The sequence below is a fragment of the Geotrypetes seraphini genome, chromosome 4 (assembly GCF_902459505.1).
Source record: "Geotrypetes seraphini chromosome 4, aGeoSer1.1, whole genome shotgun sequence".
Taxonomy (NCBI): Eukaryota; Metazoa; Chordata; class Amphibia; order Gymnophiona; family Dermophiidae; genus Geotrypetes; species Geotrypetes seraphini.
In genome coordinates, this window is record NC_047087.1 from 262347646 (window position 1) to 262367012 (window position 19367).

At 49.4% G+C, this 19367-nt stretch overlaps 1 protein-coding gene across 3 annotated transcripts in view; it reads right to left on the reverse strand.

The window, feature by feature from the left end:
• LOC117360069 overlaps positions 1-19367 on the reverse strand; it is a 219874-nt gene that overhangs the window by 47123 nt on the left and 153384 nt on the right. For all 3 annotated transcript variants that reach the window (XM_033943703.1, XM_033943701.1, XM_033943702.1), the window contains one exon: positions 12120-12203. In XM_033943703.1, coding sequence (XP_033799594.1) covers positions 12120-12203 — 84 coding nt within the window. The remainder of the gene's footprint in view (positions 1-12119; positions 12204-19367) is intronic.

Genomic DNA, 19367 nt, shown 5'->3' on the forward strand with positions numbered 1-19367 from the left:
CCTGGACAGGGCTCTGATCAGCCAGTCGTCCAGGTAAGGATGTACCTGGATCTCCATCTTCCGAGACAAGCCACAACTGCTACCGTAACCTTGGTGAAAGTGTAGGGGGCTGTAACCAATCCAAACAGCAGGGCTGCAAACTGGAAATGCTGCTGAAGTATGTGAAACTTCAAATATTTTCCTTGGCCCGAGAAGATGGGAATATGTAGCTACACTTCCATGAGGTCCAGAGAGGCCAGAAATTCTTCTGGAGCCACAGCTGCAATAGCAAACCGGGCCATTTCCATGTGGAAATGAGGGACCTTCAGAAAGGCATTTACTGACTTCAGATTCAAGATGAGCCTCAAGACCTCTGTGCCTTTCTTGGGCACAATGAAGTATTTGGAGTATCTACCAGAGCCTGAGTCGACGACAGGGACAAATTCTATGGCCTGAATGTCCAGAAATTTTTGAAGAGTGGCCCTGACCTTGGTCTCCTTTTCTGACCAGAGAGTTGACGAACAAATCTGGAAGAAGGCAATAAAACTCATTCTTGTGACCCTCTCAGATGATATCTAACACCCATTGATCTGAGGAAATTTTCTCCCACTCTCCCCTGAAACCTGCTTCCAATATGTGGGGGCGTGGCTACCAACCTGGCTTCATTTGGGGGGAGGGTTGCACAAGAAGAATAAAGAAGATGATGAAGTGAGATTAAATGGAGCCCCAAAATGAGAATGGACACTTGAAAATAGCTCCTCTAGAATCCTTGATAAAGCCTTTGTATGACGAAATGGGTCCCTTCGGGCTAGCTAGTAATTCTGCATAATAAAGATAAGTGATAAAACTTACTGTGACAATGCTTTATTAAAATTCAATCATAGAGTAAATCAGCAACAGTAAGATTTTGGCAAAACATCAAGGAGAAGGTGGTAATAAGGGTCAATAATTAAGACACTAACCCATTTTCCCGCACCAGCACTTCAAGAGAGCGATGGAGGACCCAGGATCCCAAAGGTACTTTCCAGTATACTGCACAGAGTGTAATATGTACGACTACCTCCCCTTGGGAAGGCGGGAGTACATATGCAGTCGGTGTCAGGAACTGGAAAGCCTGAGGATGGAGGTCAGCAGATTGAGGGTCAGGGTCCAGGAACTGGAGGGACGGGAGGAACTGCGCAACACAGAGGAGATGAGCTGGTCAGCCGAGGACACGGACGGAGCAGGCCCCATTGTGGATCAGGTGAGGGACCTCGAGAGATTCATTGAGGAGGCCTATAGAAGGAAGGTGGAGGAACAGAAACAGCAGCTGCACGGACGGATGTCGGCAGATGAGACCCAGGACCCACACGGTGACACCGGGGAAGGACCTAGCGGAGGAACCACGCAAGAGGAGGAGACCGTGACTCACCGGGACCCCGAGGGAGAGACACCGCACTACACCGAGGACACGGACCTGAGACAGAAGAGGTTGCTGAGGAGAGGGAAGTCTGCTATTGTGGTGGGAGACTCGATCTTGAGAGAGGTGGATAGTCACGTAGCTGGAGGAAGGGAGGATCGGCTAGTGACTTGTCTCCCGGGGGCCAAGACACGAGACATCACTGATAGGATCGAGAGGATCCTGGACGGAGCAGAGACAGAGGAGACTGCGGTGATAATCCACATCGGAACGAATGATGTGAGCCGGAGGAACTTCAGCATGGCCACACTGACTGACCAGTTCAGGGTCTTGGGACGAAAGCTGAAGCGGAGTACCCGGAGGATAGCATTCTCAGAGATCCTGCCTGTACCGAGAGCAGATGCAAAGAGGCAGGCAGACCTCCAGGCTGTGAATGCATGGTTGAGGAGATGGTGCCAGGAGGAGGGCTTCCACTTTGTGAGGAACTGGACGTCCTTCTGGGGAAAGAGTAAGCTCTACCGGCGGGACGGCCTGCACCTGAGCACAGCGGGAACTAGACTACTGGCAGCCAATGTGAAGAAGGAGATCGAGAGGGCTTTAAACTGAGGAGAGGGGGAAAGCCGACAGCCGATCTGATGTTGACGCTTCGGACAACAGTATCCAGAACAGATGCTGAACGGGCTGACTGCAAGGAGGAAGTAGAGAGACCGGTGGATCTTATGATCAGACAGCGAGGGAAACACCAGGTAAGGGGAGCTTGCTGGGAGGAGACTAAGGGGCATGGAGACACAAGGGGACTGGGTGGCACGAGGGCTAAAGCTGAGGGCAATATAGAGGTGCCACAAGGCGAGGGGGATCAAACAGAGGCACAAGGGATGATAGCCCAGGAGGGGGCCGGTAGGGCTAGAAAACCCAGAGGAAAAGCGGGGAAGTGGGGTGGCGGGGATGTGGAGAAGCTGAAAGCTAAGAGGGTAAAGGCTGAGGGCAAAGCAGAAGCACAGGGAACGGAAAAAATGCCCGAAATCCAAGAGCAAGTGGCCCAGGTAAATGCAAAGGTGGAAGAAAAACGACGGAGCCTGAGGTGCTTATACGCAAACGCAAGAAGCCTCATGGCCAAGATGGGTGAACTAGAAGTCGTGGCCAAGGGGGAGGACCTGGATATAATTGGAATTGTAGAAACCTGGTGGACAGAGGAAAATCAATGGGACGTGGTGCTGCCGGGGTACAAGCTTTACAGGAGGGACAGGACCCACAAGAAGGGAGGAGGCATAGCACTATATATAAAGGAATCTATCCACTCGGTCGGGATGGATATGGCAACAAAGGCAGAGGGGCTGGAATCACTATGGATCAAATTACCCGGAAACAAGGGTGCGGGCATAAAACTGGGGCTGTACTATCGACCACCTGGTGCGCCAGAAGGAGTCGGACACGACTTGGAAGCAGAATTGAGACAGGAATGCAGGACTGGAAGTGTAACAGTGATGGGGGACTTCAACTACCCGGGAATAGACTGGAGTACGGGTCACTCCAACTGCACTAGGGAGACAGGATTTGTAGAAACTGTGAAGGACTGCTTCATGGAGCAACTAGTCAAAGAACCGACGCGAGGGGGTACTACTCTTGACCTCATCCTAAACGGATTAGGGGGGCCTGCTAGAGGGATAGAAGTGGGAGGACCACTAGGAAATAGTGATCACAACACGATCAGATTCACATTAGAAAGAGAGACACCCATAGTAAGGAGGACCGCAACAACTGCGCTGAATTTCAGGAAAGGGAACTATGTTGCCATGAGAGAAATGGTGGGGAGGAAGCTCAGAAACATCTTTAGGATGGAGACTGTAGGAAGCGCCTGGACCCTATTCAGGGACACCCTGCAGGAAGCACAGAAAATGTACATCCCCATTTTCAGGAAAGGCTGCAAGAACAAGCGATCAAAGGACCCGGTTTGGATGTCAACAGAAGCAAAGAAGGCGATAAAGGACAAAAAGGTATCCTTCCGGAGATGGAAAAAGGACCCAACGGAGGAAAATCACTAGACGCACAGGAAATGCCAAAAGGAATGCCACCGGAAGGTTAGAAAAGCAAAGGGAGAATACGAAGAGGGGCTGGCCAGAGAGGCGAAAAACTTCAAGGCATTCTTCAGTTACGTTAAGGGAAAGCGACCAGCGAGAGAGGAGGTGGGGCCGTTGGACGATGGGGATAGGAAGGGAGTGATTAAGGAGGATAAAGAGGTAGCCGAGAGGTTGAACACGTTCTTCTCGTCGGTTTTCACGAGCGAAGACACATCTAATATACCGGACTCAGAGGAGCTCATGAGTGGGGAACAGGCTGAAAAATTGGATCACATAGAGGTAAGTAAGGAAGATGTCCTCAAACAGATAGACAGGCTAAAATGCGGCAAATCACCGGGCCCGGACGGGATCCACCCAAGGGTTCTGAAGGAACTAAGACAAGAAATAGCGGGCACAATCCAGCATGTTTGCAACCTATCCTTGAAAACTGGTGAGGTACCAGAGGACTGGAAATTGGCGAATGTCACACCTATCTTCAAGAAGGGATCGAGGGGTGACCCCGGGAACTACAGGCCAGTGAGTCTGACTTCAATTATAGGGAAGATGGTGGAAGCTATGATCAAGGAAGGCATTTGCGAGCACATCGAAAAGAATGACCTATTGAGAACAAGCCAGCACGGATTCTGTAAGGGAAGGTCGTGCCTAACGAACCTTCTGTACTTCTTTGAGGGAATAAGCAGTCGGGTGGACAATGGGGAACCCATAGACATCATTTACCTCGATTTTCAAAAGGCTTTTGACAAGGTGCCACATGAAAGGCTGCTTAAGAAGCTGTGGAACCACGGGGTGGGAGGGGATGTGCACAGATGGATCAAGCACTGGTTGTCGGGCAGACTGCAGAGGGTCGGAGTAAAGGGTCAATATTCTGACTGGCGGGGAGTCACAAGCGGTGTACCACAGGGGTCGGTGCTGGGGCCGTTACTCTTTAACATATTTATCAATGACCTGGAAAAGGAGGCAAAGTGCGAGGTTATAAAATTTGCAGACGATACCAAACTGTGCGGCAGAGTTAGGACCAGGGAGGAGTGTGAGGACCTACAAAGAGACCTGGACAAGCTTGAAGACTGGGCAAACAAATGGCAAATGCGCTTTAACGCGGACAAATGCAAGGTCATGCATATAGGGAAAAAGAACCCGTTGTTCAACTACAAATTGGGGGGGGTATTGTTGGGAGACAGCAGACTTGAGAGAGACTTGGGTGTGCTGGTGGATGCATCACTGAAGCCATCTGCTCAGTGCGCAGCAGCCTCGAAAAAAGCCAACAGGATGCTGGGCATCATAAAGAAGGGCATAACAACCAGAACGCGGGAAGTCATCATGCCATTGTATCGAGCGATGGTGCGTCCACATCTGGAATACTGCGTTCAGTATTGGTCGCCGCACCTCAAGAAGGATATGGCGGTACTTGAGAGAGTCCAAAGGAGAGCAACGAAAATGGTAAAAGGGCTGGAACACTGCCCATACGCCGAGAGGTTGGATAGGCTGGGGCTCTTCTCTCTGGAAAAGAGGAGGCTCAGGGGAGATATGATAGAGACCTTCAAGATCATGAGGGGCATAGAGAGGGTGGATAGGGACAGATTCTTCAGACTGAAGGGGACAACAGGTACGAGGGGGCATTCGGAGAAACTGAAGGGAGATAGGTTCAAAACAAACGCAAGGAAGTTTTTTTTCACCCAAAGGGTCGTGGACACTTGGAATGCGCTACCGGAGGAAGTGATCAGGCAGAGTACGGTACAGGGATTCAAACAGGGATTGGACGGATTCCTGAAGGATAAAGGGATCATAGGATACTGAGGGAGGAACTGGGATGTAACACAAGTATAGAAAGCTAACCAGGTAATGAGTATAGAAACCAGGTCGTGCATGTGCAAGACTGGAGGATTAGGACTTCGATAGGAAGACAGGACTTAAATGAGAAACCAAGGTGGCAAGGGAGCCCCCTCTGGTGATATAGACAGGTCGTGACCTGTTTGGGCCGCCGTGGGAGCGGACTGCTGGGCGGGATGGACCTGTGGTCTGACCTGGTAGAGGCACTGCTTATGTTCTTATGTTCTTAGGGGATGTGGGTGGGTATTATTTTATTCATCTCATAATATGTATGAATTAATTAATATTTTTGATGTATTAGGTTGGATTTTCTGAAACGGGTAGGGAGGGATTGGGAGGGTTTTCTATTTTAATTATAATTGTTTTACATATTATAATATTCAAGATATTATAGAATATGAATATAAGAATGATATGTTGTACTTAAAGTGTTACATGAAGGAAAATCAAGTGTGCATTTATAAGATCATATGACTTTTTCTGATACACTTGTTGTAATATGCAAAACTGAATAAAGAAATTAAAAAAAAAAAGACACTAACCCATCTAATTTCAACATTACTATATATGTGTTGAATCAAGTGGGTTTCTGAGACCCTTTACGCCCCTTTCCTATATATTACACTCTGAATTGGGGTGATCTATATTTGTGGAGGGTTGCCATGAGCCTCTGAGGACTGCTGGTGTCTGGAGCTGCTGAAGTACTGTCTATAACCTTAGAAGGACCTCTGGACAAAGGCCCCCTGAGTATACTGCCAAGAACGATGGGGCAAAAATTGTTCCTTCTCTTGTCTAGAGGTTGGCATAGTCTACTTTACGGCAGAGACTTAGGGCAGTGATCAGCCACACTGGTCATAAGGTCATCAAGGCCCTTACCAAAAAGCATCTTCCCCTCAAAGGGCAGCCTGCTCAAGGTCACATTGGAGGCTGAGTTGCCCGCCTACTGCCTGATCCATAGCATTCTGCAAGCAGAGACAACATAAGCAGACACCCAATTCATGACCCTAATAAGGTCATACAAAGCGTCCGCCACACAATCCACCCCTTCCAGCCCTGAAGCTACACAGCAGGCTGGCTCCCCAGATCCACTCAAAGGCTTGTCCTGCAGAGCTGCAGTCTAGCTCAGCAGAGCCTGCGTCCTTTCCCAGGCAGAGAATCCCCAAGAATGGGGTTTAAGGGTACCAAAGCCTAAGAAAAACGAACTTAAGGCCGAAAGAAAAGGAAATCTAAACAGAGCAGATCAGAACACCTCTGTACAGTTTGCCTGCAGAAGAAAAACTAGAAGGAGGCACTGTGGGAAGTGCTCAAAACTAAGTATTCACACTTCTGTAAGTCCAATTCACAGGAATGGATTGATCACCCAAACGTATGGACTCCTGAGTAGATGTAACAGAAAAAGTGTTGTGCTGAGAATTGGCATAGTAAAAATATCATATTTCCAATTATAATTGATTTGAATGACTTATTTGAACATGTTTGTGGTTAATAAGGCTTTCTCCCACAATTTCAAGCGATAGCAAGACAAAAGTGTGCTACATTAAAGAAAACTATTGAGAAAGCCCTTGTCCTTTTGTGGCGGAACTTGGCAAAAAATAAAAATTCACTGATAGAGAGTCTATCATTTAAAACAGTGTTCTTCAACTACTGGTCCACAGAAATATCCTGCCGGTCCGCAGACAGAACGTGCCTCGGGCCTGAGGAGATCAGTGCACAAAGCTGCAGGCAATGGCTCCTACATGCTTCCTGCGCTAGAGAGTTGCGCGGGGACAGAAATCCCACCTGTCCCCGCCAAAGTCCCACCCGTCCCCGTGAGGAATCCCACCCGTCCCCGCGAGGAATCCCCTCCGTCCCTATAAACTACAGAAATAGTTATTTCATTTAATTATGCTACTGAATTAAAGGCTCTGGTAGAAACCCATTTACAAATAAGCAAAAAGACTATTACCGTATTTTCACGCATATAACGCGCGCGTTATACACGGTTTTTACAAACCGTGCATAACCTTGCGCGTTATACAAATTTTTTTTTTACATAGTTCCCCCCCCCTGACATCAGATTCACCCCCCCCGCAGGACCGCTCGCACCCCCACCCCGAAGGACCGCTCGCATGCATTCCCACCCGCCTCCCGACCCCCACCCCCCCATCATGTAGAAGCTCCTACAGGTGTCCTGCTGCTTCCTCTTGGCGGTCCCGGCCCTTCTGTGAGCCCTGCGCCTGCGCTGCTTCTTCCGGCGGTCCCGCCCTTTCTCCGACGTCAAGCCCTCTTGCCCCGCCGACTCCCCGACACGATCGGGGCAAGAGGGAGCTCAAGCCCTCTTGCCCCAGCCAATCGCGGCACCCCCGACACGATCGGGGCAAGAGGGAGCTCAAGCCCTCTTGCCCCCCCGACTCCCCGACACGATCAGGGCAAAAGAGAGCCCAAGCCCTCTTGCCCCGCCGACTCCCCGACAATATCGGGCCAGGAGGGAGCCCAAGCCTTCCTGGCTCTGGCGACCCCCCCCCCCGTTAGTTGTTCGGGCCAGGAGGGAGCCCAAACCCTCCTGGCCACGGCGACCCCCTACCCCCACCCATCACTACATTACGGGCAGGAGGGATCCCAGGCCCTCCTGCCCTCGATGCAAACCCCCCTCCCCCCAACGACCGCTCCCCCCAAGAACCTCCGACCGCCCCCCCAGCCGACCCCCACGACACCCCACCCCCATTCCCCGTACCTTTGTGTAGTTGGCCGGACAGACGGGAGCCAAACCCGCCTGTCCGGCAGGCAGCCAACGACGGAATGAGGCCGGATTGGCCCATCCGTTCCAAAGCTCCACCTACTGGTGGGGTCTAAGGCGCCTGGGCCAATCAGAATAGACCCGGGAGCCTTAGGTCCCTCCTGGGGGCGGGGCCTGAGGCACATGGGCCCAACCCAACCATGTGCCCAAGGCCCCGCCCCCAGGAGGGACCTAAGGCTCCCGGGCCTATTTTGATTGGCCCAGGCGCCTTAGGCCCCACCAGTAGGCGGAGCTTTGGGACGGATGGGCCAATCCGGCCTCATTCCGTCGTTGGCTGCCTGCCGGCAGGAGGGTTTGGCTCCCACCTGTCCGGCCAACTACACAAAGGTACGGGGAAGGGGGGTGGGGAGGTCATGGGGGTCGGCCAGGGGGGTCGCGGGTTGGCTGGGGGGGCGGTCGGAGGTTCTTGGGGGGGGCGGTCGTTGGGGGGAGGGGGGATTGCGTCGAGGGCAGGAGGGCCTGGGATCCCTCCTGCCCATAATGTAGTACGGGGTGGGGGTAGGGGGTCGCTGTGGCCAGGAGGGTTTGGGCTCCCTCCTGGCCCGAACAACTAGCGAGGGGGGGGGGGTCGCCAGGGCCAGGAGGACTTGGGCTCCCTCCTGGCCCGAACAACTAGCCGGGGGGGGGGGGGGTCGCCAGAGCCAGGAGGGCTTGGGCTCTCTCCTGGCCCAATATTGTCGGGGAGTTGGGGAGTCGGCGGGGCAAGAAGGCTTGGGCTCCCTTTTGCCCCGATCGTGTCGTGGGTGCCGCGGTTGGCTGGGGCAAGAGGGCTTGAGCTCCCTCTTGCTCCGATCGTGTCGGGGAGTCGGCGGGGCAAGAGGGCTTGACGTCAGAAAAAGGGCGGGACCACCGGAAGAAGCAGCACAGGCGCAGGGCTCACAGAAGGGCCGGGACCGCCAAGAGGAAGCAGCAGAACACCGGTAGGAGTTTCTACATGATGGGGGGGGGGGGTCGGGAGGCTGTGTTGGTGCGAGCGGTCCTTCAGGGTGGGGGTGCGAGTGCGTGCGAGCGGTCCTTGCTGGTGCATGCGAGCGGTCCTTCGGGGTGGGGATGCGAGCGGTCCTGCAGGGAGGGGGTGAATCGGGCGTCGGGGGGGCATCAGGCTTTCAGTGTGGGGACAGGACTTCAAGGGGGAGAGGAGAGTCAGGGCGAGTGAAAGGAGAGTCGGGGTCTCCAGAGGAGAGTCGGGGCAGGCGAAAGGAGAGTCGGGCGGCAACGGGAGAGTCGGGCAGCATGCGCGGTATACGGGTGTGTGCGGTATATAAAAATTTCTTTACATAAATTACAGTTTCCCGCGCGCTATACCCGTGTGCGCGTTTTACACGGGTGCACGTTATCTACGTGAAAATACGGTAATTTGGAAATATTAATTGGGAAGAATACATACTTTGTAAACAGGTTTCTACCAGAGCCTCTAATGTTTATAAATTTTTATCAACACAACTAATATACTACTTTATCCTAAAGCAAAAAAAAAAAAATGAAATAGAATTTTTTTCCTACCTTTGTTGCCTGGTTTTTACTTTCCTCATGTTCTCATTCAATTCCTTCCATCCACTCTCTCTCTTCTCTCTGCGTCTTCCATTTGCTCTGTTACTGTGCCCCTCCCTTTCTCCCCCCCTTCCAAATTGGTCTGGCACCCATCTTCTTCCCTCCGCTCCCCCCATAGTCTGGCATCTCTGTTTTCTTCCCTGCCAGCGTCTTCTCCCCACTCTCTCTTCCCCATGTCCTTTCAGCGTCCTTCTTCCCCCTCTGTCTTCCCCATGTGCTTTCAGTGTCCTTCTCCCCCCTCTGTCTTCCCCATGTCCTTTCAGCGTCCTTCTCCACCCCTTTATCTTCCCCAGTGCTTTCAGTGTCCTTCTCCCCCCTCAGTTTTACCTTAAGCGTCTATTCCTCTCCACTCCACCTTTCCTTCCTTTCTCCCTCCTTGCCCCTTACCTTTGTGGCACTTCCCCGCCCAACTGACAACAGAACAGGCCCGGTCCGACAAACCTCCCTGCCCTGTAGCCGCGAATCTAAATTACCTTCTTACAGCAGCTGGAGTATTGAAGCTGCTGTAAGAAAGTAATTTAGATTTGCGGCAGGTTTGTCAGACCTGGCCTCTTGTCGGTCGGTCGGAGGAAGCGCCACAAAGGTAAGGGGACCTGGCTGGCTGTGCATCCCCCCTATGGCTGCACCCGGGGCGGACCGCCCTCCCCGCCCCCCCCTTGGTACGCCACTGCCGATCGCAGCACACAGTCGATCGGAACAGAAGTCTTCCCGATGTCAGCACTGACATCAGAGGGAGGGAGGGCTTTGCTTAAGCCCTCCCTTTGACATCAGTGCTGACATCATGGAAGACTTCCATTCTGATCGGCTGTGTGCTGCGGCAGGGAAGATAGAGAGAAGACGAGCCTCGCATCCAACTCCGCAGGAACCCCGTGACCCTCGGAGGCGTCCCCACGTGATCCCCGCGACCCTAGGGGCGTCCTCACGGAATCCCCGCGACCCGATGGGGGAACCCGTGGGTCCCGCAGGATTCCCGCCATCCCCGTGCAGCTCTCTATCCTGCGCCTGAACTAGCAGCCTTCTCTCTGACGTTGCAACGTCAGAGGAAAAGCTTCCGGATGATGTGTGGGATGCATAGGAGCCACAGGACGTGGCTTTGTGCACCGATCTCCTCAGGCATGTTCCAGCCGCGGACCAGCAGTGAGGAAGAGGGAGCCAGCAGCAGTCAGTGAGGAAGAAGGAGCCGGCTGCGGGCAGCATAAATTGGCCAGGTGGGAGCGCTGGTATGTTTCTTGTAGAGGGGGAGTAAAACAAGAGAGACAGCTGGCTTTCTCAAGGCGTTGTTGTAAACAAGAGAGGGCAGGACACCCAGCCTCACCCAACTGCCGTGATGAAGGGATGGCACATGGAGGGAGGGAGACAACAAAGGTAGGGGGGAATGATTTAATTTTCAATTTAGTAATTGAATTGTGTCAATTTAAAGAATTTTCATCTGCTGTCTATATTTTGCACTGTTCAGGAAGAAATGTATTTTTTTTTCCCCCCTGGGGTTGTACTGCATGCAGAGTCTTGAATCTTAGAGTTTCGTTTGAATATATTAGTAATTTTAGTTTGTGGCCCGTGTTTGCATAGGGGTAATCTGTTCTGGTAGGAATAAATGTTGAGAAGCATACAGTATGCTTTGTGTAGCTTAATTTTGTGGTTAGCCATTATGTTTTGTTAATAAGATTATATTGTGTGTATATATGAAAAATGAATGGAAAAAATAATGTTAGTACTATTATGGGGGTGGGGTTTGGGGCAGAGATGGGCGTGGTCTGGCCCACAACTTAGCCCAGTGCTCTTCAACTGCTGCTCCACAGACCAGTGCCGGTCCACAAAATAATTATTTTATTTCCGCCAGTCCATAGGTGTAAAAAGGTTGAAGAACACTGATTTAAAAGAATTCCAATGCCATTTCTTTTCTATTTCCAATACAGAAATGACAATTTTAAATATTTCTTTTTTCCTCCCTTCCATTCCCTTTCTTCTCTCTCACTCAGACTGGAACATCCTTCTTCTCATCTTAGAAGTATCTTTTTTCCTTTCAAGTGCCTTTACTTCTCTGCATGCTACCCATTTTCACTACTTCCTTTATTCTACCATTTTACTCTCTTCTTGCCCCCTTTTAATTCTCATTTGGTGCTCCTTCATTCCTGTTTTCATAATATTGCATCCACTACACCACCATAATCCCTTCCTTCTAACTGCTCAATCCCTAAAGCCATTTCCATCATTCTCTGTCAAATTCTGTGCCTAGTGACAATTTTTGAGACAGTTGTTGTATTGGTATATTAAACTGATTATTAAATTAAACAACAGGAAACCTATGGTCCTAACTGTTTGTTTCCTCTTACTATATTAAAGCCCAAGACATCCTAAACTTTCATATTAAAAACTTTCTGTACATATAATATAAAAATCTACGATACTTTCACTTATTTATAATGAGCTTGCCTACAAATGTAAAATACTATTTCAAATTTTGTTCAATATTCTTGAAGTACTAATATATCAAATACTTGACATTTACCTGTAGAAATTATCATACTGGGGACATTGAGCAGGTTCTTCATTTGTTTCTTTTGATGCGTTTTCTGCATAAATTCCAAGATTACTATAGTAAAAGTAAAAAAAAAAAAAAAAAGATTATGTACTTACTCTGGTAAGCTCTTTTCCGGTAGATAGGTGAGACATTCTAGACAGATGGGTAATATCCCTATAGCCACATGCTGCAGAAGGAATCTACTCTGGATTTTTCACTCTGCCTCTGCTGTACTTCACTGGGCTCTTTAGCTCCACCTACAGTCAGTACCCAAATACTGAGAGCCACCCAATCCTTGTGAAGTACACTTCTCTCTCCGTATCCACAGGGGTTAGGGGCAGAGCCGGCCCGTGAATATTAAAAAAAATGTGACTAATATTTGGACCAGTTCTGACCCTAACCCTCACTTCCCCCCGGCTATTTTAAGCCCTGTAAGCCCCCCCTTAAGCCTTACCTGGTGATCTAGCTGGTTTTCGGAGCAGGAGCGATCTTCCCACGCGCCTGCTCCGTGCAGATCACTCATAGGAAATAGCTCCCGTCATAGTCTCGAGCATCTGTCATCACCAGGAGGCAATGTGTAGTGGTACCCCTGCGGAGCGATTGCGGGAGAAGCCACCAATCCATGCTTGCTCGAGCTTCCAGAGACCAAGGAAGACAGGCCTGCAAAGCAGAGCCCAGCAAAAGAGCAAAGCATGCTGAAGAGGATGCATGCGTGTCCTCACCCAAGGAACCACATCCATCGTAGCAACCATGGATTCCAGAACATGAAGCTAGTCCCATGCCGAAGGAGCCGCCTGCTCTAGAAGGGAAGAAATCTGGTCACATACCTTTCTGCTGGTGTGTTTCTGATAGATAGACGTGGCCTGCAGCCGTGTCAAAGAGAACTCTCAGGTATTTCAGCAATTGCGTGGACATCAGATGACTCTTTCTGAAGTTGACAATCCAGCCCAGGTCCTCCATTACCTGGAGCACCCGCTCCATCGTGCAGTCATCTAAGTAAGGGTGAACCTGGAGACCACTCTTTCACAATTACGCCGCCACGACCACCATCACACTTTGATGAAGGTCCAGGCGCTGTCGCCAGCGCAAAAGACAGAGTTGAGAATTAGTAATGCTGTTCCAGAACATAAAACTGCAAAAATATGTGGTGGGCCGGAAAAATAGGAATGTACATGTACGCCTTCGTGAGATCAGAGAGGTAAGAAACTCCTGAGTCCATTGCGGCAATAACCGAACGTACGATCTCCATATGAAAGCATGGAACCTTGAGAGCTGCATTCACATGCAGAAGATCCAGAATAGGCCTCCAATCTTCAGAGCCTTTCTTTGGCATGATAACATATATAGAGCATCTGCCTGAGCCCAAGTGGTCGGGTGACACCGGCTCTATAGCTTGAATATCCAGCAAGTGCTGAATAGTGAACTTTGAACGCTTTGTCTGGGCGACCTGAAGGAGAGTCCACAAACCAATCTGTCAGAGACCAGGCAAATTCCAGTATGCAGCCCGACAAATAATGTCCAAGATCCACGGTTGGACGTATAGCACATCCAGGCAGTAAGAAATGCTGAAGAGCTGGCCCCCTATCTGAAGACGTATGTCTCTTATCCTGGTGTCATTGTGCCTCTTTGGCAGAGAGCACAGAACGTTTGGTGGAAGGCTGGGAATGCCTATAGCCAGCATAACGTTGTCGGGAGCCCTGTGAAAAATCTTTGTGATGTGGCACTTGCATATGGTCAGGATTGCTGTGAGCCATGAAAATTAGAACGACCATAACCCCTGGAGGGTCTGGGTCTTCTATCAGGCAGAGTCTTAAGGCGAGAGTCCATCACAGAATCCATCAGGTTATCCTTATTTCTGTCAAACAATGACTGCCCCTTAAAAGGCAGTGTAGCCACAGAAGCATTGGAAGTTGAATCACTAGCCCTCTGTCTGATCCAGAGGTCATACAATGTATCAACCATATAATCTGTCCAAGCCAAAAAACGTTGAGGAGAGGGGATCCACCAACTCACTCTCCAGCGTGCGCAGTCGAGAGAGACAGGCATGTGCGACAAATGACGTTGCCAAAGCAGCTTTGATGCCTAAAGCAGCTGCATCAAAGTTTACTGAGGACCATATCCACATGTTGGTCCTGCATATCCTTAAGCACCACACCACCTTCACTGGGCAAAGAGGTGCATTTAGTCCCCTGCGCCACCAAAAAATCCACCCTGGGCTGACCCAAAAACTGATGACACTCCTGTGCCAGGGGATACAAGTGTGACAAAGCTCTAGCAATTTTAAGAGCACCCTCCGAAGAGTCAAACTGCTCCAAGAACGGACTCCACCTAACCAGAAGAGGTAGAAACGTATTTGGACATCGACTGGCCCGCCTACTCCATAGGGCTTTAAACTAGGTAAGTTGGGGGAGGGTACATACTTATATCCCAGAGCAGTAAGAAACCACCCTGAAGAGGCAAGTCACACTCACACTACCAAGTCTAAGGTAAGTACCAATGATACCCACAATAAGTCAGGGAGAAATATCACTGAGTTTTCAGGAGCCACACTAACTAATAAGGTAAACTCTTCACAGATATGGAGGGCTATGTATATTAATGTACACAGCTTGGGCAATAAGATTCTAGAATTAGAGACTGAGATAACAAACGCCGATCTTGACGTGATAGCGATATCCGAAACCTGGCTCACGGAATCGCATGGGTGGGATATGGTTATACCAGGGTACAACCTACTTCATTGCGACCGAGTGGGCAAATTGGGAGGAGGAGTAGCGCTATACACTAAGGAAAGCATCATAACCACCAGAATCACAGATGTTAGATACACTGGGGAATCCCTCTGGGTGAATCTGGCCAGAGGGAATGAAAAATGCCTATACCTTGGTGTGATATATAGACCTCCCAGGCAACAGGAGGACAAAGACATGGAATTAATCGAGGACATAGAGAATATCACACTGCGCGGGGACTCAGTAATGCTAGGAGACTTCAATTTGCCAGATGCAGATTGGAACACACTCTCCGTGACTACGGGTAGCAGCAAAAGAATATTAAACTCCATAAAGGGTGCACGTCTCAAGCAATTGGTATTGGAACCCACCAGGGACCAGGCGTTACTAGACCTAGTCCTCACCAACGGAGATAGTGTCACTGAAGTCTCAGTAGGAGACACACTGGCCTCCAGCGACCATAATATGGTATGGCTCAACCCCAAAAAAGGATTCCCAAAAACAAACACAGCAATAAGGGTTCTCAATTTTAGAGGCACAGACTTCAACCGAATGGGAGATTTCGTCCATCAGGAACTACATAAACAAGCACAAACTGACAACGTGGAGGATATGTGGTCGTCTCTGAAGTCCATACTACATGAAGCAACAGACCGATACATAAAGACAGTAAGTAAACATAGGAGAAACAAAAGACCCCAATGGTTCAGTAAAGAAATTTCAGAACTAGTTAAATAGAAAAAAGACGCATTTATCGCCTACAAATATTTAGGCAGAGAGGGGGCAAAAGAGGACTATCTAGACAGATCCAAAGCTGTCAAAACAGCAGTCAGAGAGGCCAAACTCCGAATGGAGGAAGAGCTAGCACGGAAAATTAAGAAAGGGGATAAATCTTTCTTCAGCTATATCAGTGACAGGAAAAGAAACAAAGATGGGATAGTACGCTTGAAGCAATCGGACGGTAAATTTGCAGAATCAGACCCTGAGAAGGCAGAATTACTAAACCAACACTTCTGTTCAGTATTCACCCGCGAAGCACCGGGAGCTGGTCCTCAGCTTCAGACGGGAGATAACCGGAAAGACCCATTTCAAGATTTCAAATTTACGCCCAGTAGTGTCTACAACGAACTATCAAGACTCAAAGTAAACAAAGCCATGGGACCGGATAACCTACACCCCAGAATGCTCAGGGAGTTAAGAGAAGTCCTGGCAGAACCATTATCTGTTCTTTTCAATCTTTCCCTAAGCACAGGAAGGGTCCCCTTGGACTGGAAAACCGCCAATGTAATCCCACTCCACAAAAAGGCTGCAGGACAGAGACAGCAAACTACAGACCAGCGAGTCTCACGTCTATAGTGCGTAAACTCATGGAAACACTGATCAAACAGCATATTGACACAATCCTAGACGAAGAAAAACTATGTGATCCACACCAACACGGGATCACCCAAGGTAGATCATGCCAATCTAATCTGATTAGCTTTTTTGACTAGGTTACTAGACAACTGGACGCCGGAGAGTCACTGGACGTGGTATATTTGGACTTCAGCAAAGCATTTGATAGCGTCCCTCATCGAAGATTACTGAACAAGCTAAAATCGATAGGATTAGGAGACATTCTAACTACATGGATTGGGGATTGGCTGAGCGGCAGACTTCAGAAGGTGGTGGTGAACGGTACCCCATCCGAAGCGTCGGACGTGATCAGTGGAGTGCCACAGGGATCGGTCCTGGGCCCGATTCTATTCAACTTATTCATAAGAGATATGACGCAAGGACTTAGAGGAAGGTTATCACTGTTCGCCGACGCCACCAAACTTTGCAACATAGTAGGCAGATGCTTATTACCTGATAATATGACACACGACCTACTGCTGCTGGAACAATGGTCAAATACTTGGCAGCTAGCCTTCAATGCTAAAAAATGCAAGATAATGCACTTGGGCAAGAGAAACCCGCGTAGAACTTATGTACTAAATGGTGAGACCTTGGTTAGGACCACGGAGGAACGCGATCTAGGAGTGATCATTAGCGAGGACATGAAAGTTGCCAATCAAGTGGAGAAGGCTTCCTCCAGGGCAAGACAAATGTTGGGGTGTATCCACAGAAGTTTCGTCAGCAGGAGACCTGAAGTTATGATGCCGTTGTACAGAGCCATGGTGAGGCCACACTTGGAGTACTGTGTTCAGTTTTGGAGACCACACTACCGAAAGGACATGCTGAGGATCGAGTCGGTTCAGCGAACGGCCACCAGGATGGTCATGGGGCTCAAGGATCTCACGTATGAAGAAAGACTAAAGAAATTGCGACTGTACTCACTCGAGGAAAGAAGAGAACGGGGAGATATGATTGAAACGTATAAATACATCACGGGACGTATCGAGTCAGAAGATGGGACCCTCGACCACCAGAGGGCATCCGCTGAAAATCAGGGGAGGGAAGTTTCATGGCGACTCCAGGAAGTACTTCTTCACCGAAAGAGTAGTGGATCATTGGAACAGACTCCCACTCCAGGTGATAAAGGCCAGCAGTGTGACGGATTTTAAGAAAAAATGGGATACTCTTGTGGGATCTTTAAGGGAGTAAATTCAGGGGGGGGGGGATACTTGGAATGGGCAGACTTGGTGGGCTATAGCCCTTTTCTGCCGCTTTTTTTCTATGTTTCTATATCAGGAAAAGGAAGCAGACTGAGAGCGCACACCATAAAGCTAGGAGGAAGTGGGCAGAGCTGGCTTAGTGACTAAGTTTAACTCCTGCAAAGATTCAGAAAAAAAGTCTGGCAGAGCTTCAAACTTAAATAAGTGCAGGACAGTGGGATCATCCCCAGGATCCAAGACCCCAGAGGGATCCACAGATCCAGAACACAGCCCCTATCTCCCACTCATGGAAATGCTGTACCTGCAAACAAGGGATCAGCAAGTGAAACATCTGCATCAGGGTCCCCCAGATCAGGGTCAGACAGCACCAAAGCAGCAGCAAGCCACTGGGAGGCAGATTGGGACTAGAGGTCTGCATGGGAATGGGGATCGCGGGAATCCCGTGGGTCCCCTTTGGGAATCCCCCCTAACCCACGGAACTCCCACGGGGACCCCCCTCTGGCCCACGGGACTCCCACGGGGACCCCCTTCTAGCCAACGGGACTCCCACGGGGATGGAAGGCTTTGGAAGCAGGGTTCATCCATATAATATAATGGACATGTCAGTCTTAGTAAAAGAGGGGGTTTATAAGTTAATTACCTGAACAGAAAACAAAAAAGGCTTCCACCAAAGAGATTTCATAAGGAAAATAGCAGCGCAAACACAAAAGAAACTGTGGAATTGATGATCCTGCCAGAAGTAATTGCTGCTTTTTATGCGGACGGGTGGGGATGGAGAGGATTCTGACGGGGACGGGTGGGCACGGAGAGGATCCTGGCGGGGACGGAGAGGATCCTGGCGGGATGGGTGGGATTTCTGTCCCTGCGCAACTCTCTAATTGGGACTGCTCAGGGGGAGAACACCTATTCTGAAATCCAGACCACAAAAATTCCATAACGTTAGAAAAAGATTCCGGCTCCTTGGTCATCAAGTAGAGAATTTATCCATCCCCGCCCAAGTTCTGCCTTAACAGCACAAACCTCAAACACTTATGATTTTAAAGTGTTTGAGGCTTGTGCAAATGAGGACAGAGCTTGCAGGAATAGGGAAGGGACAGGAAAAACAACTCACAGGGTCAGGAAAATGAGAACCTGTGGGGACGGGGGAAAACTTGTCCCTGTGTCATTCTCTGGTGTAGTCACCCTTAGATGACTTAAATTTGCGTTTCTTAGACTGCGGAGGATCCGCAGACGGGCGAACAGAAATACCAGCCATGCCGAGCCCTGAAAGCAAAGAAGGCTGCCCCACTGGGCTAGCTGAGCATTTGGTCACCTGATTCAGCAGGGGAGAGGCAGCGCTGTACCATCTGGCCCAAGGACACTATAAAAGCACTAAAGTTGGGCAATCCTGGCAAGAATCCACATGAGGGGAACCCAAGGATCCATCCCAGCAAGTTTCTAGGCAAAATTTGCAGTTTTGAAGAAGTAGGGAGCTTTAGAAAAAAGATCACTAAAAATCCAAGATCAAGTTTTTCAAGTTTATTTACATCTTGATATACCGCTTTTATAAACAAAGTGGTTTCCAATTTTAAAAAATATAAAATAGAGGGAACAAATTCACAATTACAGTACAGACATAACATGTTACATATGGGCAGATGGGGAGGATACATTGCTTAAAATAAAAGGGGAGGCAAAATACAAAAGGAGTAAAGGGGATCTTTAATGTAAGGCCTAATGTCTGAGTTTTTTTGAATAAGGAAAGCTAAGTATAACTCTTAAAAGCATCTCTAAAAAGAAATGTTTTGAGATTTAAAGTTGTTAAGGTTCTTTTCTTGTCTCAGGGTCAGTGGTAGGGCATTCCACAGTGTGGGTACAATTACTGAAAAGATTGTTTTACATGTTATGTCATAAAATAACTGACAAAC